Source organism: Macrobrachium rosenbergii, chromosome 19 (assembly GCF_040412425.1).
Source record: "Macrobrachium rosenbergii isolate ZJJX-2024 chromosome 19, ASM4041242v1, whole genome shotgun sequence".
Lineage (NCBI taxonomy): Eukaryota > Metazoa > Arthropoda > Malacostraca > Decapoda > Palaemonidae > Macrobrachium > Macrobrachium rosenbergii.
Genome location: NC_089759.1, coordinates 21,181,657 through 21,204,830, shown reverse-complemented (window position 1 = coordinate 21,204,830; position 23,174 = coordinate 21,181,657). Strand labels below are relative to the sequence as shown.

At 34.7% G+C, this 23,174-nt stretch overlaps 1 protein-coding gene across 3 annotated transcripts; it reads left to right on the top strand.

Moving 5' to 3' along the window:
• Positions 1-690: 690 nt before the first annotated feature.
• Positions 691-6,683, top strand: LOC136848711 (uncharacterized). 3 transcript variants are annotated; one of them, XM_067121234.1, is made up of 3 exons: positions 691-849; positions 1,081-1,157; positions 1,363-2,050. In XM_067121234.1, the coding sequence occupies exons 1-3, from the start codon at positions 832-834 to the stop codon at positions 1,595-1,597; spliced, it is 330 nt and encodes a 109-aa protein (XP_066977335.1). In that variant the 5' UTR covers positions 691-831; the 3' UTR covers positions 1,598-2,050. The 3 variants fall into 3 exon arrangements, with proteins under 3 accessions (XP_066977335.1, XP_066977334.1, XP_066977333.1); XM_067121233.1 differs by lacking the exons at positions 1,081-1,157; positions 1,363-2,050 and adding exons at positions 5,686-5,762; positions 5,967-6,683 and having other exon boundaries at positions 732-849; XM_067121232.1 differs by lacking the exons at positions 691-849; positions 1,081-1,157; positions 1,363-2,050 and adding exons at positions 5,149-5,326; positions 5,686-5,762; positions 5,967-6,683.
• Positions 6,684-23,174: the final 16,491 nt, after the last annotated feature.

The following is a 23,174-nucleotide window of genomic DNA, read 5'->3' as shown; positions in this document are numbered from 1 at the left end:
AATTGTAGTGCGTTTCAATTAACTGTAGTAGATGCTTCTCCATCAAAAGTCTTCAGCATAATGGGGCAATGTGGGAGAAGAAATAATTTGGGACAATAACAATGTAGGACAGGATGGATAATAATAATAATAATAATAATAATAATAATAATAATAATAATATTAATAATAATAATAATAATAATAATGACGTGTAAATTGTAAACAGTATTATAGTTCGATATCTTCTCAGATATAAAAAATGAATTACCAGACTTCCTCATAGCGGGCAAGATTTCTCAATGTCTGTATATTTAACTTACGATTCTGCGAAGTCGACGGTCTGAGTGAAGCAAGAGCAGAGTAGGAAAACTTTAAGGAGAGAGAGAGAGAGAGAGAGAGAGAGAGAGAGAGAGAGAGAGAGAGAGAACTGCGTCTTTGAGCTAAGCTTTACGCGTTGCTATGAGAACAAAAGCACGTGCCAGCACTAAGCTAGTCCAATCCAGTAGTAACCATAAAAGTGTCAAGTGGTACGCTTGTCAATTTTATGGAAAATGTTCATTCTTAACATTTATTTCATCGATTATACTTCTGTACGCATCTAAGATATTCCAAGCAAGTGAATAAACTCATTAATAAACTGCTTCGAAAACACGCGTTTCGTCGAAGCAGTTGCGCCAACTTACCTGTTCTGGGGAAGTGAGTGACTTCGTCGAAAAGGGTCTGGAAAAAGCAAGGGCTGCTTGCGGTTGATGGTGTATATAAGCGCGCAAGAAGTTGGAAGGCACAACTAGGACTCACTCCAAGCACTGAGAACAAGTTCAAGTCGCTCAGTTCAACCCTTACATCACAATGCGTGCCTCCTTCTTGGTAAGGAACTTTATTATTTCAAAAATATTCTCATATTATATTTTACAGAATTAATGTGTCATACATTTTCAAAATGGAAGATTTCTGGCTTATGTTTCTTTCAGTTTGAAAAAATCCTGACAACAGGTCATTAAGCATATCTGTGCACTCAACTTTGAATCCATAGCTTTCAGCTCATGAAGATTTCTGTTTCTGATCCTTAACCTTGGAAATTATTTTCATTTTTTTCAGTTCGTCGCCATCGCTCTGGTGTGCAGCGTAGCCGCCTTGCCTGAACCAGGTAGACGTGGCTACGGTGGTGGAGTTGGGTAAGAGACTGGCAACATTTTCTTTTGACACTTATGAGGTGTAGACAAAATGACTTTGAAATTTATATTTAACAACGGCTAATACTATGTAATCTGGTAAATGATTCACCTTTGTGTTTTTCATGAAACTCAAGTACAGAAGAATTACTTGAAAATTTTATGCTGACCAACATCAGACTTGCTAATAAAATTCATTTCATTACAGCGGAGTGCGTCCAGTTGGTGGTGTGAGACCAGGCCTTGGTGGCTTAGGAGGAGTTGGAGGAGTTGGAGTTCCCGGTGGTGTAGGAGGATTAGGGGGAGTTCATGGTGGAGTAGGAGGAGTTGGGGGAGTTGGAGTTCCTGGTGGTGTGGGAGGACTGGGTGGAGTTCTCGGTGGAGTAGGAGGAGTTGGAGGAGTTCATGGTGGTGGAGTCAGGCCTGGAGGCTATGGAAAATAGACAACCTGAGTTACAGGGTTAATAATTTTGGAGGCCAGTATTTTGCATTTGCTCTTTCCTAATCACAATCATGACTTCAGGAATTTCCTCAAGATTATTTGAATTACATCTAAAAACACAATCGGTTAATTAACCAGATAAGGAACAAAACAAAGAAGCTCTCATAGAGTGCAAACCTCCATCAACGCCAGAAAAAATTTTCATTCTTTTCGGATTCGTCTTGGAACTTAACTCAATCTTTCTTGGTCCACAGCCCATCCTTTCATAATCTACAATTGCCTCTCAACAATAGCTTTGTGATATCTAGTAAAAAGACTCACTGGGCAACAAGAAAAAAGACAAAACAAACAAAAGTTGGCTAAAAGTGTAATGTTTTTGTTATTGTTTTGAATGCTAAGCCCTACTTGGGAATAATGTGATCTAAACTGTAATGAATAAATTATATTTCCATAACTTTTGTTTTTTATTCGTATTGCCCCTTTTACTCCATGTCCGCCCTCTAAACATTAAAGTGCACTAGAAACAGCTATGATGTTGGACATTCTTTCATAATATGCACTCAAATGACAAACTAAGCTGATAATTTCCAAGGTAAGCTATTTTCAAAAATGCCTTTTAATCACTGATAGTGAATAGTACGAACTAAAGTTGGCTTAAAATTCAGATAAAAGTTTAGTGTAACAAAAAATATCTGCAAATGAAATATCCTTCCGTTATGAAACCCTCACATAAACTGGCAGAAACACAGTGTTCTGAAAGGACGTTTCTTTCCATTACATTGCCATTACCTATAATTAGTTGATGTATATGCTCCAGTCACTTTTAAAATAAACACATGATACGGTAATCATTACAGCACAAGAGTGGACAGATTCCAAGATCCAAGCAGCCACAAGAGTCGAGATTCTTTGAGAGATGAAAGCAACACATTCTCAAACTAGATGTATCTGAGTTGTTTATCAGACTGCAATAAAAACCTTTGTCTGAGAAGAAACTTTAATAGACAGAGAGTTTCAATACATACGTGTCATCTTCAGTGCAGATAATACAAAAGAGGAGACGGGACTTCTGGGAACCATTTGCGAATTATACATTAAGCCTCGAATTCCTAATTTCATGATATTCATTGAAATACGATATTGAACTAATGCTAGATACCTAGTTAGAGGTCACCCTTAACATTAATCACAGGTCTCAGACCACATGATGATTACCATATCCAGATGTGAGTTGGTGAGAGGGATCTTCTAAGACTAAAATCCTCAGTATTACGGCCAATTCATTCTATTTACATGGTCATTTCAACCATCACTACATCGGAATGAAATAGATTTAAGACGCAAACTCAGTGGGCCAGTAATTAGTTTTCTAAACTCTATAATGTCTCACCGTTTGATCAAGGTTAACCTGAAATAAAAGTTTCACGGAAACTCATTCGAAGGGTTTTGTATAATCCTGTTGTACTGTGTTTGGGATTTAAGTCTAGATTCCCAGACTACCGCAACCCTTTGTGTGTGTGTGTGTGTGTCAGTATGTGTTTGAGCGTGCGCATGTGTACTATCCTGCAGACTTTCACCTTCAGTAACTTCGAAAGTTTAAAATGTTATTCTGACTCTGAGTTCTCATGTACATGGGCCAGACTTCCATTTCCAAGAGAATTTAATTTTTGATGATATTGTAGATTTAAAATCAGCAGATCTGCCAAAACGTTAATGGATTTTCTCTTGAAATAAATACAAGTCAATATCCGTTTTTATATCTGTTTCTAACTCCCTCCCTATTGGTGTCAGACTTCATAGGCTGCGAATCTGTTTAAGAAAATAAAGACAGCCTGTTTGCTCGTGTCAACCGTTGATTTTGACATTTTATACAACTCGTTGTTTGTAGCGCCATTATTTGTATACTCTACGAGAGAGTAATTGTTGATATGTGGATATTTCTTTATTTTTTGTAGAAACGTAATGTATTTTTCAGGGTGTATCATAAAGGCATTATTCGAGCCTTAAGAAGGAGAGAACACCTTTCCGCAGTGAATGCAGTCAGGCGTCTGAATCGAGAGGGAAATATCACACCCACTCGCCAGGTCAGTGTCACTCGCACAAGAGGAAGAGGTTACCTAAGGCAACAAGTAACACAATCGAGTTTCCTGTACAGCGTGTAATGCTGGATGAAACTTTCACCTACGGCCCATCTAACTCATCCACGGTCCGGTGGTGGCCTGTGTTGTTGGTACCTATAGCGGTGCCAGAAGTACGATTATGGCTAACTTTAACCTTAAATAAGATAAAAAAAAAAAAACTACTGAGGCTAGAGGGCTGCAATTTGGTATGTTTGATGAGTGTAGGGTGTATGATCAACATACCAATCTGCAGCCCTCTAGTCTCAGTAGTTTTAAGATCTGAGGGCGGATAGCAAAAGTGCGGACGGAGAGAGAAAGCATCAGAATCGTTGTCTTTTACAGAAACTACAAATGGTAGACCGTAAAGGAAATCGACTGAGCCTTATATACAACCGGTTTCATGCATCTGTTCGACCCTTGGAAGAGATGCCTTACCAGCGTACGTCGTTAGCATCATTAAAACCTGTTTTAATATTACTTCACTGATTGCTCATTATTTATGATAATTATTTTAGATGACGAATGACGACCGTCGTGGTAATAACTTTCGATCATTAACTCTTTGACACCGTCTGTGAGTCTACAGTGAAGTGGAAAACGTGTCATGTTGTATGCCAGAAAATGTTATTTCATTTCCTTTCACTTGTTATTATGTATTTTATATTATTTTGATCTAGCCCACTTTCATGCTCCTCCTACATTGTAACTAATCCCCATTTCTCTCTTACAGAAGGCTGTTGCCTCCAGATACTACAAAATCTGGAAGAGGGACAATTGTAGTGCGTTTCTATAAACGTAGTAGATGCTTCTCCTCCAAAAGTCTTCGGCATAATTGTGCAATGTGAAAACAAGAAATAATTTGGGACAATAACAATGTAAGACAGGATGGATAATAATAATAATAATAATAATAATAATAATAATAATAATAATAATAATATGTGTAAATTGTATACAATATTATAATTCGATATTTCCTCACATATAAAAAAATGAATTACCAGACTTCCTCATAGCGGGCAAGATTTCACAACGTCTGTATATTTAACTTAAGATTCTGCGAAGTCGGCGGCCTGAGTGAAGCAAGAGCAGAGTAGGAAAACTTTAAAGGAGAGAGAGAGAGAGAGAGAGAGAGAGAGAGAGAGAGAGAGAGAGAGAGAGAGAGAGAGCTGCGTCTTCGAGCTAAGCTTTACACGTTGCTATGAGAATAAGAGGCCGTGGCAGCACTGAACTGGTTTAATCCAGTAGTAACCATAAAAGTGTCAAGGGGTACGCTTGTCCAATTTATGGAAAATGTTCATTCTTTACATTTATTTCACCGATTAAATTTCTCTACGCATCTAGGATATTCCAAGCAAGTGAATAAACCCATTAATAAAACTGCATCCAAAACGAGCGTTTCGTCGAAGCAGTTGCGACAAGAAACCTGTTCTAGGGAAGTGAATGACGTCATCGAAAAGGGTCTGGAAAAAGCAAGAGCTGCTTGCGGTTGATGGTGTATATAAGCGCGCAAGAAGTTGGAAGGCACAACAAGAACTCACTCCAAGCACTGACAACAAGACCAAGTCGTTCAGTTCAACCCTTACATCACAATGCGTGCCTCCGTCTTGGTAAGGAACTTTATTATTTCAAAAATATTCTCATATTTTAAGGAATTAATGTGTCATATACATTTCCAAAATGGAAGAATTCTGGCTAAGTTTCTTTCAGTTTGAAATTGGCTATCTTTGTTGGTATATGATTTGATATTATTTATTATGCTGATTAATCAAAATGAATTTTCCTTGGATAAAACGTAATAAAAAGGTCTATAGATAAATCTTAGAAAGGGATTTGTATGTGTAGATGAAAAATGCTGACAACTGGTCGCTAAGCATATCTGTGCACTCAACTTTGAATCCATAGCATTCAGCTCATGAAGATTTCTGTTTCTGATCCTTAATCTTTGAATTATTTTCATTTTCTTCAGTTCGTCGCCATCGCTCTGGTGTGCAGCGTAGCCGCCTTGCCAGAACCAGGTAGACCTGGCTACGGTGGTGGAGTTGGGTAAGAGACTGGCAACATTTTCCTTTGACACTATCAGGTGTAGACAAAATGACTTTGAAATTTATATTTAACAACAGCTAATACTATGTAATCTGGTAAATGATTCACCTTTGTGTTTTTAATGAAATTTAAGTATAGAAAAATTACTTGAAAGTTTTATGCTGACCAACAGCAAACTTGCTAATAAAATAAATTTCATTACAGCGGAGTGCGTCCAGTTGGTGGTGTGAGACCAGGCCTTGGTGGCTTAGGAGGAGTTGGAGGAGTTGGAGTTCCTGGTGGTGTAGGAGGATTAGGGGGAGTTCATGGTGGAGTAGGAGGAGTTGGGGGAGTTGGAGTTCCTGGTGGTGTGGGAGGAGTAGGGGGAGTTCATGGTGGTGTGGGAGGAGTGGGTGGAGTTCTTGGTGGAGTAGGAGGAGTTGGAGGAGTTCATGGTGGTGGAGTCAGGCCTGGAGGCTATGGAAAATAGACAACCTGCGTCACAGGGTTAATAATTTTTGAGGCCAGTATTTTGCATTTGCTCTTTCCTAATCACAATCATGACTTCAGGAATTTCCTCAAGATTATTTGAATTACAACTAAAAACACAACTGGTTAACTGACCAGATAAATAAAGCTATGAAGATCTCACAGAGTGCAAATCTTCATCAACACCAGAAACAATTTCCGTTCGTTTTCGGATTCGTCTCGAAACTTAAACTTCATTGGCCCACAGCCCATCCTTTCACCATCTTCAATTGACATCCAATAATAGCTTTGTGGTATCTGATTAACAGACTCACGAAACAACAAGAAAGAAGAAAAAACAAACAGTAATGTTATTTAGAAGTACAATGTTTTTGTTATTATTTTGCAATTGTTAAACCCTACTTGGGAATACTGTGATCTAAATCTTAATGAATAAATAATTTGTTTTCATAACTTCAGTTTTTCTGTATTATCCTGCTTATTCCATATCTATCTTCTCCACATTAAGGTGATTCAGTATGAAACTGCCTATGCATAACTGGTTAGCAAATGCTTTGATAATAGTCATTTAACTAAGAAAGCTAATTATCATTTATTGAACATGTTAAGCAGAAAAATGTCTTTTAGTAGATGATGGTGATTATTACACAATAAATTTTACTTGAAATTCAGACTAAATGTAATAGCGAATGCCTACACATGGAACATTTCTCCTTTATGAAACCCTTACGTAACTATGAAGAAACAGTATGCTTACACAGGAGGTTGCTTTTTTTTTTAACACTGCCATTCCTTATAATCATCCAATAAATGGTCATCCTAGATATTTCCGTCGCTTTCAGAGTAAAGCAGTCTCAAGAGTCAGCATTCATGTCTGAGCCCCGAGAAATAACAGGGCAGGAAGACAGACAATTGCAATGTAAGTAACGTATTTGTATGAAGTAATTAAGGTAAAAAAAAAGAAGAAGCTGATTTTCTTTCACAACAGACCCGTTAGTTGTGATCAGCCATAATCGCAAATTACGCCGGATGAATCGGTATCCCCCCAAAATCTTCAATAGGCCTGTAGGTTCATCTTGACAGCCCTTTGTGGTTTATTTAAGCTTTAGAACCTTAGTCTTTCAAGCACAAATACTAAAAAGAGTTTTGTGTTCAAGACAGAAACCCTTACATGCAAAGTAAACTCTAGGTACTTGGTATTTCAAAGAACCTCTATTGAATGGCCTACTTTCTGTATCACACCTGTCATGGAACATCACAAGTCGGCAGCCTTTTAAGGTATAGGAATACCCTCAAAAGAAACTCCTGCTACAGTTGTGACAGCATTTATCCATCAATTGCGACTCACACACACACACACACACACACACAAAACCAGGAATGTCCACTGTATATTTTATAGAGATCATCTGAATGAAAAATTAGATGAAGAAGCCATGGTGTTAGGAACCTTACCCAGCCACTTCAATTGATTTACGAAAGATTAGGTTCGGATGCATCCTTGTACTTCACTATATAATGTATGGCTAGGGATACTTTGGTTGGGATGCAGACTTACATTTCATTATACGATTTAGGGCAACCAAGGTAGGTTAGCTGGGAGGTCCAGGATGCAAGGACCCCTGGTCAGCAGGACTTGGCAGCTCTGCATTTCTAGTTTTGTAGTCTACCATCCAAAAACACCTGTTTCTCACTGAGTTCCTCCTGTCAATGTTAAACTTCTCGGATGTGTGAAGGCAACAATTCCGACAGATGCGTATGTCAAACCTATTGAAATCACATTAAACAACTAAATTCTACATCCCTATTCCATTATAGGTTTAAAAAATCTTTGCCAGATCATGAATCAATTTTTTAATTTTATAATATGAAAATTAAGCTTGATCTCTATCTTTGCGCCAGTCTGAATTACATTCATTTTATTAAAGTAGACTACGTCTACATTGATACTTTTACTCTTTATAGTAAGTTTGCTATTTCATTAGTTTTGTTCTTATACACATTACAAATTTTTTCCAAGAGGTATACCGTTCATCACAGCATTTTCAAAGTACACGTACCTGATGAGGTGTTAATCAGATTTCGATAAAACCATGAGTTCGAGAAGCAAGTGTATAACACAGAAATCTTCGATGCACTTCGTGTCGTCTTTAGTGTGGATAATATTAATCTAGACTGGATAAAATTAATCTAGGCCTTGATACAGACGAGGGGATGGGACGCCTCGGTAATATTTGTAAATTATACATTAATCCTCGAATATTTGATTTTATTTTCTTCCTTGCAATACGATACTGACTTCAGATATCTATTCATGTTTCATCCTAAACATCAGTCATAGGTCTGAGATTACGTGATGATTATCTTATTCTGATGTGAGTTGGTGAGTCGGACCTGCTAAGATTTACAGATTATTTACGAGGGCCATACTTTGTATTAAGACCAATTAGTTCTTTTTGGTCGGTCATTCTAACCATCACTACGACTGTGCTGTACGCCATAGCTTACGCTTAGCCATTTTTTAAACTAATCCTATTGACCAGACAGGTCAGTGACTGAATTTCCACACTCTTCATCTAAGGCCAAAGTTGCAAACAAATATAATAATAATAATAATAATAATAATAATAATAATAATAATAATAATAATAATAATAATAATAATAATAATAATAAATAAATAAATAAATAAATAAATAAAATAAAATTTAAAAAATCGACCAGTCTGGTGTGAGCTTTGAGGAGACTAATGGAGGTTTCATGTAACCGGTATTGGCGAAAACGCAAGTGCGTGCCATTGTTTTTTTTTTTTTTTTTAAATGCAACTTTCACTATATTTTGCGTTGAAAGTACCTACTGAAATGCTTTTCCATTTCCAGAATGCTGACCTTATAGTCAAACGTCTATCCACTTTTTGCATCGTTAAGAAACGTAGGATTTAACAGGAATTTTCACTTTGTTCCCGGTGATGATTACTGTAAAAAAAAAAAAAAAGTTCAACTCTTTGTAGTGTAACGGTGAGTGAAGTTTCAAATAAAAAAAAAAACTGCAAAGGAATGTCCCAGTCATATCCTTCGGGACAATTCTTGCATAACTTGCAATTCGTTATACAATTCGTCATTGTTCTTTTTTTTTTCCTGCATGGCAGTTGGCAATTTCGCCATCTGGGTATTTCGTCCACATACTCTTTAATAAGACTGACGCTCATTGCTACCTTCGATTGAACTCGATTCTCCATCAAATACCCACTACCCAAAAACAATTAATATTGGCTAGTTCGGATTTCATCCACAAATAAATTCAATAATAAAAGATCATTCTAGTAGGAAAAAATGAAAGATTGTGAAGGATGGCGAAACTGGCCTTTGAGAACATTTTTTTTTATTCCGTCGCCAGGGAATCTGATCTTTGTTTGTACATATTTTTTATTTGGCGTGGCGTTGTCCTAAGATTAATGGCATTCCTTTGCAGACTGTAATCGTTTCTGGAATTCGTAACATAATGTTCTTCAAATGTACCTTTTATCCTCTCACGCAAGAAGATACAATTCATGTTTTCTTGACATTTGTTTATCATTTATTTTTATAATGTTGTCTTCATTTGTTTCTTTTGATCAATCTCAATAATAAATACATCATTCACCATTTCTGAAAGAGGCCCATAACAACTTTAAAAAGATTTTAACGCTATTGTACCGAATAATCAGTTCGGTACAACGCAAAGATAATTTCTTCCAAACTACAAAAGGTTATGTTAAAAGTAAAGTCTTTAGTTGTAATAATCTATTATTCGTGGAAATTCATTTGATTTTCACAGACGAGTTAGCCTTAGAATAATTATGCAATCGATTGCTGATACAATTCCGTTTTCTTTATTATTTTTGCATAGAGCTATAATTTCTAATAATCGACCTCTGCCATTTGTTTCATAATGTTCTGTTATTTTGGAGCTGAAAATTAACCCGGTAATGACAATAATTCTCGACGAAAGTGGTAGTCTCACACATCAAGGTAATGACGATGAAACGTTAGAATTTATGAAAGAGTATTTCTCTCTCTCTCTCTCTCTCTCTCTCTCTCTCTCTCTCTCTCTCTCTCAGAAAGTTCTTACATGGAGAGAAAGGAGGGCGTTAGGTTGGTCAAAAGAAAAAGAAGAATAATTAGGAAGTACTAGATATACCGAGAGGAAGAGGGAATGGAAAATAAAAAGATCTTAATATCCATGAAGTCAGTACATGCAAAATAGAGGTGAATAACTCACTGTAAGCAGATGGACTTGACGTGCTGCTGAGTAAGCATTGAAAGGGTTGTTGCCGTGGAACGTAAAATGCCCAAAGTTAATCCTAGATCCAAAAGTTAAATTATGAATTATGAATGTGGTAGTGACTATTGCTTTGTCTACTTTCTGGGGCCATTCGTTATTGCGGAAACCCCATTGAAATATATATATATATATATATATATATATATATATATATATATATATATATATATATATATATATATTATTTATTTATATAAATATATATGTATATATATATTTATATATATACATATATATGTATATATACACACATTTATATAAATATATTTGTATATATATTTATATAATATATGTATATATATACACACATACATATATAAGTGAATAACAGTACAGACCTATCCAGCACGTTCTTCATTTCACGGTACATTTTCTCCCTAATGTCTTTGAAACACACACACACTCATTTAACCGATTTGTGGTTGTCCAATTTCAAGTCAGAACGAACAAAAACGAATACAAAACGGAGATACACAGTGACTCTAACTGTCCTAACTTAACCTAACCTAAGATGACGAATCTTAGCATGACCTGGAGTGAAGCTCCCAAGCCTCTGGTATCCGAGTAAGGTCCACCGAAATTGCTACAAATGGAGTTGGTTGCTATTGGCCAAATAAGCATTTTGACCCAGAAATGTCAGATTCGCCAAAATCACATCAACAAATGTCAGGAAAACAGTATTCCCAATCAATATAATGAAATAAATTGTTTCATGACGTGTTGTTTCTCAAATTTCTTCGGTGGAATTCAATTAGCACAGCTTCTCACACACATGGCCGAAAAGTGATTTACTGAGCCATAATATTCGTGTGAAACTCCCAGAAGTGTAATGGCAAAAAAATTCACACAGACAGATCGACCGGTGATGCAGGACAGACATATGATAATTTCCATGGTTTAAAGGATAGAAAAAAGGAGTAATATAACAGATCTGCAGTTTACAAACATAATATACATGCTTCCTGAATCTAGGTAGCCACCAGAGGGTAGTTCTGAAGTGAAGGTTGCACGACCGGCAACTTATATGTTTGATCAAGCCTAGACCTGAGGGAACCATGAATGAAGAAGAAGAATAGGATTAAGAAAGAGTCCCCTGGAGGAAGGAAGATTACGAGAAAAGCAAAGAAAACCACTGAGCAGTTTCGTGCAGTGTTTTTCTGATGTCTTACCACTAAAGTTAACTAAAGTAGATGACGTTAGGTAGAGTCCCTAACGTTAGCTGAAGTAATTAACGTTAGCTAAAGTAGCTAACGTTAGCTAGAGTAGCTAACGTTAGCTAAAGTAGCTAACGTTAGCTAGAGTAGCTGACGTCAGCTAATGTGGCTAACGTTAGCTACTGTATGAATATGGATTCAAAATGAATGAGAACACGCTCGTTGAGGTATTCTCACAAAAGCAAGAATATGCGATAACTGGTGCGCTTACTTGATCGTGCATTCAGTAATTAATTAACGACTTGAAAATAACTCATCCTCAGCACTCTTACTGGAATGTTCATCAGTTACGGACTTCCAGAGGCAACTGCGCACTCGCGTCATTGCTCATACACGTAAAAAGAAGATTGCAAGAGCTGTGATATTCAGAGAATTGATCTGCATGTGCTTTGTTCTCCGGACGAGAGTATCTGTGGTGAGGCAACGCCGGAATAAGCGAGCAACCGCAAGTTTAGCCTGGGGGGAAGACACAAGTTTTTAAGGCTTACTTGTCTGTGTCCTGAAGCACAGAAATAGTTCTTGCTGCTTCCGTAACCTTGAACCTGTGATGTTTGTTGTTGACGAATTGTGTAAACCCAACTATAGGGATTTATGTATGTTTACACACACATACAGTATATACTGTATATATATATATTTATATATATATATATATATATATATATATATATATATATATATATATATACATACATATATATATATACATGTTTATACAGTATATGTATATAAATACACACTCATATATATATGTATATGTAAATATATATATATATATATATATATATATATATATATATGTATATATATATATATATATATATATATATATATATATATATATATATGCATGTGTGTCTGTGTGTATGTGTGTGTCAGACTTTTCCTAGATTTGCTTGGTCATTGCACTACCATAAACAAATAAAAAGAAAAAGAAAGAAAGAAAGAAAAAAACAGACAGGTTCAAGTGCTTGGGAAAACCACTAATGGGAAGCCGGTCCTCCTCTGCCTTTTTTTTTTTTCTCTGTGCCACGAATAGAAACTGAGGAGTCGCTTATCCTTGTTCGTTTGTTTTTGGAAGTGCTTTGCAATGCATTGCATTTATTCTCTGAAGTCAGTTTTTTTTCAACATGCTATTTTTTTTCATTAGAATCTTTCTTAGGTACTTTAGATATTTTTGCTCATTTCATTGTGTGTACATATTCAATAATAATAATAATAATAATAATAATAATAATAATAATAATAATAATAATAATAATAATAATAATAATTCTATATTCAGAATAGTGGCAAATCACCAACTTCAGTGATAAATATATTCAGAAAAGTATCTAATCATAAATTCAATAATGTCTGCATTCTGAAAAGTGACTAGTCATTAACTTCAATAATGTATGCTTAGAAAAATGTTGACACTTTGTTACCAATGCCAGTACTGAGACAAGTGACAAATCACTAACTTCAATAATGTCTGTATTCATAAATAAGTCTAATCACTAACTTCAACAATGTCTGTATTCAGCAAAGTGTCTAATCATTAACTTCTACAATGTCTATATTAAGAAGAATCTAATCACTAACTTCAACAATGTCTATGTCAAGAAGTGTCTAATCACTAACTTCAATAATGTCTACGTTCAGATGTGTCTAATCCCTAACTTCAACAATGTCTATATTAAGAGGTGTCTAATCACTAACTTCAACAATGTCTGTATTCAGAAAAGTGTCTAATCACTAACTTCAACAATGTCTGTACTCAGAAAAGTGTCTAATCATTAACGTCAACAATGTCTATATCTACAAAAGTATCTAATCACTAGCTTCAACAATGTCTAATAAGACAAGTGAATAATCACGAACTTCAACAACGTCGGCATTCAAGCAAATGCCTAATCACTAACTTAAAAAATTTTTATATTAAAAAAGTGACAAAAACAACTTCAATAATTACATGCATTCAGAAAAGTTTCTAGTCACTAATTTCAACAGTATCTCCACTAAGACAAGTGAATAATCACCAACTCCAGCAATGACTGTATTCAGAATAGTGACAAATCACAAACTTCAATGATGTATTTATTCAGGAAAAGTGTCTAATCACTATCTCAAACAATATCTGGATTCAGAAGAGTGAATAAGCACCAACTTCAACTATTTCTGTATTCAGACAAGTGATTCATGACTAACTTCAACTATTTCAGTATTCAGAAAAGTGACTCATGACCAACTTCAACTTTTTCTGTATTCAGACAAGTGATTCATGACTAACTTCAACCATTTCTGTATTCGGACAAGTGATTCATGATTAACTGCAACAATTTCTGTATTCGGGAAGGTGATTCATGACTAACTTCAAATATTTCAGTATTCAGACAAGTGATTCATGACCAACCTCAACTATTCTGTATTCAGGCAAGTGATTCATGACTAACTTCAACTATTTCTGTATTCAAACAAGTGATTCATGACCAGCCTCAACTATTTCTGTATTCAGACAAGTGATTCATGACCAGCCTCAACTATTTCTGTATTCAGACAAGTGAATAATAACCAACTTCAACTATTTCTGTATTCAGACAAGTGATTCATGACCAGCCTGAACTATTTCTGTATTCAGACAAGTGAATAATAACCAACTTCAACTATTTCTGTTTTCAGACAAGTGAATAATAATCAACTTCAACTATTTCTGTATTCAGGCAAGTGATTCATGACAAACCTCAACTATTTCTGTAATCACACGAGCGATTAATTACAAACTTCAGTTATTCTGTATTCAGAAAATTGGTTAATGACCAACTTCACCAACGTCAACATTCAGAACAGTGATCCACGAATGATTCCAACAAGTTTTATTGTTTATTCAACCGTGTAATCACCTGGACTCAGAGTCTGAGCAAACAATACTAGTGACAGACTTTTTTATTTAGCTAAGCAACAACGGCGGTAAAACTTGCTCACAGACAATGACTAATCACTGACTCCAGCAAGTTTTGCATTCAGAAAAATAATTCTTCCACAAGGCCAGCAAGCTTGAGGCTCATACAAGCGTCCAATCAGTCATCGACAAGTTTTTGAATCAGGAAGTGATCAGTCCCACAAAATGGGGTTTATTTTTGGATTTATGTAAATAACTGAAGGATCAAAAAAGTTTTTGGGTTCAGCTACGTCGTAGATCCTCGGGTCAGTTAAGACAAGAAGTCTGATCCAAATTGTTCAAGGATTGCCATGACTCTACATCATTTCCTGTGGGTTTAAGGATTTTTTTCCTGTGTTTTACAGACAATTTTCACTTTTTTACAAGTTGTCAAGACATAAGTCTACATGCTTTTTTTTCCTAGCCAGTTTTTCATCTCTTTAGTAGTAATGGACCGATGTAGTTTTTCCTCGGGTTTTTTCAGATATCAAATCCCATCTATCCTTAAAACATACGAGGTTATTTAACCGCTACACAATCACACCATTTTTTACAAAGCCGTCCTTAGCAGGAAACGGTCTTGCCTAACACAGACGTAACATTCACGCAGTAATTGTATCTACATTCGTTTCTTCTCGTCGTGGGTATCAGTTACAATCAATCGCCTTGAAGAATAACTATCCTACAGTGGAAATGGAATAAAAAAAAAATTACGTCCTTCAAGGGACTAGAGACGCGCATGCTCTCTTACTGAACCCTTGTTATATGTGAAGCATTTTGAAGCTGCAATCATGGAACCTCTGAGACGTCAAGTAGTAGTAATAATAATAAAAAAAAGGTGACCCAGGGTCGCAACAAGAGGTTAACCTTGAACAAAAGGAGCGGCGGCTAATATGCACGTGGCTCATTTTTTTTTACGTCTTTTTGATATTCTAACCTGTTTTTTCCCCACATGCATTGACACGCATACGGTTATGTAGGGAGTTATGCGCCCACATCCACACACGCATACATACATACATACATACATATATACATACATACATACATACATACATGTATATGTATATGTATATGTATATATATATATGCACACATATATATACATGGAGATATAAATATGAGTATATATGTATACTTATATATGTATATATATGCATGTATGTATGTATGTATGTTTGTATGTATGTATACACACACATTACAAGCAGCCAGTGTTTCAGCCTGACTTGCAGTAATAATCAAATAAATTCAGACCTGACTCTAATTCTAGGTACTGGCTTAAATTATTATTTTTTTTTTTTTTGAGCACCTAACCTTTCCTGCCCGCACGAACGTCAATATCTTTATAAAACCTTTACGAAAAAAGAAAAGAAAAGAAAGGAAGAGAGAATAAAATCAAAATCACGATAGTAAATAAAGGACAACAGGATAGAGAGGGAGAGAGTAGGTGGTACATTTATTAACAATGTATTGCTCCTTCATCACGATGCCCGATTTTGTACCAAGACGTGCATAAAGAGGGAACGAAAAGGTCAGAAACCTGACATAAAATGCCCCAAATAAAAAAAAAATCAGCAACGAGTAAATTAAGAGATCTGAATCATGTAATAATAAATATGATAAATACGACTTTGAGGTGTAGATGAAATCTGACATAAGTTGCTCCAAATAAAAAGGTATTATTAGTGATGAGTAAATTAAGATACGAATCATATAATAATAAATGGGATACACATGACTCTGAGGTGCAGATACATATACATTTATTAGTATTAAATCCGCAATGACTAAAAGCTCCACAAGATTTCAGACTACGTGTGAGTGATCGTACCTATCGTATTAATAAAGTAGAACGTTTGGCGGCACATGAGAGAACTTTTCAGTAGATAATACCTACCAGTTTAAAAAAAAAAAACTTATAAAACCCGTAAACTAACTCAGTAATTAGATAAAGAAAGTTGCTTTTGAGATATTTTTATTTTTTTTTTTTAAATATTCGATAAGCAAGGCATAAATAAACCTAATACGAAGCAGTTTAGTAAAAAAATACAAAATTAAAATGACAGTTTATACAAAGTTCTTGCCTTTCATACACTCGTACACAGAAACCTACGTAATTGTAAGCAGTCACCCTAAAAGTTATACGAGCTAGTGTTTTAAGAGTAACTAACAGGAAGTCGTAGAATGTCAAAATTAAAATCTCTTCTTTTAGCATCTAACTGTAATACTGTCTCCAAACAGGGAAACTTTAAACAGGTCATTATTTGCGTCATAGACCTTGAGCAGAGTAGCTATCGAATAGACGACATCATTCAGTCAATACATAGAAGGCGTTAAGCACATCCTATTCTGCCATCATTATAACTAATTTAATAGTTAGAAATTTAGTTTCTTGACTCCAAGGAAATGTAAATACCACCGAGCAATATTTGGAAAAATGTTAATCGCCTATGTCTATGTATGTATATATAGATATACTGTATATATCTCAGGTTGAAGCGGTAAAGGCATGTATGTCTCTCACAAGTGTCAAGTTTCTTATGCCAACGTTTCACATCACCTGATGCCTCATCCTCAAGGCTGGAAAATTACAGACTATGAGTACTTACAACATCACTTATACAACGGGAAAAAACTGCAAACATTTTCCACGCTTACAAATACAAAAGTTAAAACAAGAACTTGAAAGGAACGCCTACCAAGGTAAGAGCTAAAAAGTGACTAAAAAGACAGGGAGAAAATAAGCATGCAAAAGATACTCTATATATATATATATATATATATATATATATATATATATATATATATATATATATATATATATATATACATATATATATATATATATATATATATATATATATATATATATATATATATGACAACCCATTATATTTCTGAATTTTAATAAATCCATTTCTAATACACAACTTTATCACATTAACACTTTGATATTACTGGCAATTATCTTTCTACAGTTGCAGTATTCTTCCATATTTGCACGGAATTGCTTAACATATAAGGCTACAGTGAATGTACTGAATAAGGGATTCGCTTCACAGTGTCATATAAAATGTACGGAAATCATAAGAAGCAGAAATAAAATCATGGGTACCTTCGGGATTTTCACTACATATCAAAATGGCGTCCGATACTTTTTCATAAGTTTTTATTCCCCAGTTATATTTTAGCTAATTTTCTACTCTATCACCAAATAAAAATAATCTTCATGCATTTTTTTATGCAACTGGAACAACAACAATAAATCTAAAATGAATGAGGCTTGTAAGAAACTTAGAAATGCCATAAATAAGTGATATGCTATATCAAGAGGGCACAACTTTTTTATGCGTTTAATTTTGAGGTCATATCATTCATCAATGACTTGCTCAAAATTGAGTTTTTAACGAGTTCTCCTTGCAGTTCCAGAAAAATAAATCATAAAGAGAGAGAGAGAGAGAGAGAGAGAGAGAGAGAGAGAGAGAGAGAGAGAGAGAGAGAGAGAGAGAAAATTCCAGTGGTTCATTGTATTTGTGAATATAGTCATAGTTCTACTAGTAATACACAGTAGTATATATATATATATATATATATATATATATATATATATATATATATATATATATATATATATATATATATATATATATATATATATATATATATGTGTGTGTGTGTGTGTGTGTGTGTGTGTGGGTAGAAAAAGAGAGAGAGGGATATATACATATATATGTATATATATACATTTATATATATATATATATATATATATATATATATATATATATATATATATATATATATATATATATATATATATAAACTGCATTTATTCACTAAACCCCTTTTTCTGGTTAGATAATTTACATACTACTGCATGTTAGTAACGGACCTATGGAATTATTTTTTCTTCTCTTTTTATGGAAGTACAAGGGGAACTCGTTAAAAAAAGCAATTTTAAGCAAGTCATCGAAGAATGAAATGGCCCCCTGGCATGAGTTTATGCTTTTGCAAAAAAATCAAAAGACAATGGAATCGTAGGCTTTTTAGTTTTCTGTAAAACTATTGCGCCGGCATTGTCTGTCCGTACGCACTTTTTTCTGTCCGCACTTTTTCTGTCTGCCCTCAGAGCTTAAAACTACAGAGGCTAGAGGGCTGCAAATTGGTATGTTGATCATCCACCCTCCAATCATCAAACATACCAAGTTGCAGCACTCTAGCCTCAGTAGTTTTTATTTCATTTAAGGTTAAAGTTAGCTATAATCGTGCTTCTGGCAACGATATAGGACAGGCCACCAACGGGCCGTGGTTGAAGATTCATGGGCCGCAGTTCATACAGTATTACACCGAGACCACCGAAAGATAGATCTATTTTCGGTGGCCTTGATTATACGATATACAGAAAACTTTATTGCGCTGAAGAAACTTTGGAGCATCTTTTTGCTTGTTTATTCCCGCCTCCTCAAGATCAAGCTATAAGGAAGACAGCCACTCTTGAAATTCGAGCTCTCAAGTGTCAAAGAATTCCTACACGCTGTTGACAGGAGAGATAAAAACGTGAAGTGTATCACGACTTCTTGAAGAAGAAGAAGAAGAAGAAGAAGAAGAAGAAGAAGAAGAAGAAGAAGAAGAAGAAGAAGAAGAAGAAGAGGACGTTCAGGGTACAGCAAGATTCCTTCAGAGTTTCGGACTTGACGCAAACACCTGTCACCCAGTCTCGTTTCGTGCTTCGTGTTCCATGGTTAACTCTTTTTTTTTTTTTTTTTTGTAGTCTCTTCTGTTCTCTTTCAGAATGTGGAGTAATTAGGATGACTTACAGTTTATGTTTTTTTTTTTCTTGAGAGACGGTAGCCGAAGAAAAACATGAACTACCCAGGTGTAGTTGTTTTTAAAAGAGTGTAAGGAAGTAATTGTCTATGACAGGGTTACATGAATGGCCCAAACAGTTCGAGTTGAGGAATTGTGAATACAGTGCAAATGAAAAGTTGTTATACAAAAAAATCAGTCAAATCTATTCCATTTATGATATTTAATGATATACTGCGAAGTCATGGGAAGGTTATATTGTTCTGGTCTAGGTCTACAAAATCGCATTTCAGTGACATTCCGCCTTCGTTTTTTCACAGTCAACTGATCAAATTAATGCAGACAACATACCTAATGAATGCCCACTGACTTGGAACGATATTTTTAAATTAAAGCAAATAACATAATGGTTGAGACTAGTTTCCATGGAGGACGTTGTAACGGTTACAATTTGGCGGGAAAGTTCACTCCGACTGCTCTCCCAAATACCACCTCGTCTGAAGGCGCGTGATAATTATTCTAATTGACATTTTGAATCGGGAGGTTACCTTGAATGCTATTAAACTTTTGTTGCTTCAGAGCATGGAATTAATTTCTTTTGATTAAAACATCAATCATACTTATAAGATCAAAGGAATCCTGGGTTCGTTACATTACCCCTTGCCAGAATAAGCGGAGGGAATACTGCGTCTAGCAATAGAATTAAATTAAGGTTTTGGCAGTTACAGACGGAAATAAATTTTTTATGCATTACACAGCTACATGTATATGTCCAATACATAAACATAACAATCAAAATTCATACACACACACACACACACACATATATATATATATATATATATATATATATATATATATATATATATATTATATTTATATATATATATACATATATATATATATATATATTTATATATATATATATATATATATATATATATATATATATATATATACGCATATATATACATATATATATGCGTGTGTGTGTGTGCAATCATAAACTATAACCGGATACATAACACGCATAAGATCTGTGCAACCAATGCGGGGACAGGAGAAAACAGGTTTCTGATCTGTATTAGTGCATGAGAACAGAAATCAAGGTCAATGTAAAAAAAAAATTTTTTTATATCAAAATCACGTTGGTAAGTGCAAGTCACGTGGTAGCCACCACGAAACAAGTTCAAGGAGTGTTTGGGGAATAAAGCGAGATTCAGAAAATATTGTAGAGAGAGAGAGAGAGAGAGAGAGAGAGAGAGAGAGAGAGAGAGAGAGAGAGAGAGGCTGGGGCCCTAGTCCCAGGTTAACACGAATATGAGGTCTACTCTCAACTAGCAACTTCGAATGTCTGTTATTGTCAAGTTCAAGATCAAACTGGTCTGAAAACATGGAGCAGCATCGTACAAAATACCCAGAGGTTAAGTAAAACGAGTAATAGTAGGAAAGAACTACCATGCAGAAGACGTATAACTTGAAGCAACTGGAAATGAACATTAAGAAGGTTTTGTAACTTCTCAGGCTCACTGAGATAGGCCTAGCGTTCATTTTGCATTTTCCCTTACACAACTGCCTTCTGGAAATCTTTAACTCGCATCATCTGGAAGCTGGTTCGAATCCTGCTAAGGGACATCAGAATGACTTCATATTTTTGCATTTGGATCTCAGGCTTTGTAGTGACAACGTATTCAAAAAGCTTGAGGAATTCGAGAAGTTAAGATAACTTTATGGTATTACAATTACACACACACACACACACACACACACACACACACACACACACACACACACACACACACACACATATATATATATATATATATATATATATATATATATATATATATATATATAATGTTATCTTCCTAGGAAATGGTTGATGGTTTCTCATCCGAAATTTCCAACAAAATTGCCATCAGTTAGCCATCTTTGATTTTTTTTACAGTCTATTATACAATTCATTTTATTGCTTGGTATATAAGAACTCTTCTTCAGTTAGATTTATTTTCATAACTTGCAAGATTTTCGCTCCAGGCGAGCTTTAGTTTAATGATAATAACCAGGAGAAAGAGAAGACAGGAAATCATAATTATCTTCCTTTTATTCATCAACGTTTCATTTTTATATAATTGCACTGAAACCAGTTTAAATACGCTGCTTTATCTTTTAAACATATCGACGTGATTGGTCCCAGTAATGAACTGGATATTCAAAACTAGGTGCACTGAAGCTCTCTCTAAACATTGTCGCTGCCTCTGTCCTGTTTATTTTGGGTTAAGAGAAGCAGATATTCGAACACTCTGAGATATTGGATGCGTGGAGGTGTTGGCCCTTCGGTTTTCTGTATGGCATTAGGGCACGTCATTCACTGCTTTGGCCATCAGAAGCACAGTTTGGATTTTACATACATACACACACATTATATAGATATAAATATAATATATATACATATATATGATACACATACATACATATATATACATATATATGTGCGTGTATGTGTTTGTGTACTTGCGGAAGTGTATATTATACATATGCACACTGCTCGCAACAGCCGTTAGAATATATTATTTCCTTAGGTAATTAGTTTTTTGCTCCTTACAATACTCTATAAGGTCGCCAAAGTTGCCTCAGGCAACGTCATATTATAACCACTCGTAATATTTCGTCGTAACAGATACGAATCGTCAAATACAATTTATTACATACCGTTATAGTATAGAAATCTTCGACGTTAAAAGGTACTTGCACGCTATATATATATATATATATATATATATATATATATATATATATATATATATATATATATATATATATATATATATATATATATACATACGTAATTGCAATAGCCACAATGCTGTCTTAACTTCTCGAATTCTTCACACATTTTTGGATATGCTTGTCACTATAAAGCCTTAGAACCAAATACAAGAATATGAAGTAATTCTGATGTCCGGTAGTGGGATTCGTACCCGCACCCAGAGTATCAGAACCTTCTCATGGTCAGGTCAGCAACGTGACCTCGATCTGATCCTCTGGAAGCGGGTTCGAATCCTGCTAAGGGACATCAGAATGACTTCATATTTTTGCATTTGGATCTCAGGCTTTGTAGTGACAACGTATACAAAAAGCTTGAGGAATTCGAGAAGTTAAGATAACTTCATGGTATTACAATTACACACGCACACATATATATATACATATGTATAAATATATATATATATATACATATATATATGTATATATATTTATTTATTTATTTATACATATGTATATATATATGTGTGTGTGTAATTGTAATACCATGAAGTTATCTTAACTTCTCGAATATATATATATATATATATATATATATATATATATATATATATATATATATAAATATAAATATATATATATATATATATATATATATATATATATATATATATTTATATAAATGGAATTAGAACTTCAAAAGTTCAAGCAAGGATGCAATGCATTACTACCATAATGCTGTTCTCCTTGCATTTTCATACATTTTTATCAATCATTAATTTACTAATAATATGTTTTTTTCTTTCTAATAAGTGAGATCTCTTCTCCTCTGTACTTCCCTTTGCCTTTTCTTACTTCCTAATGAGAACCATATTTTTTGGAAGCTTGAATTTCAAGTCTATGGCCCCTGAG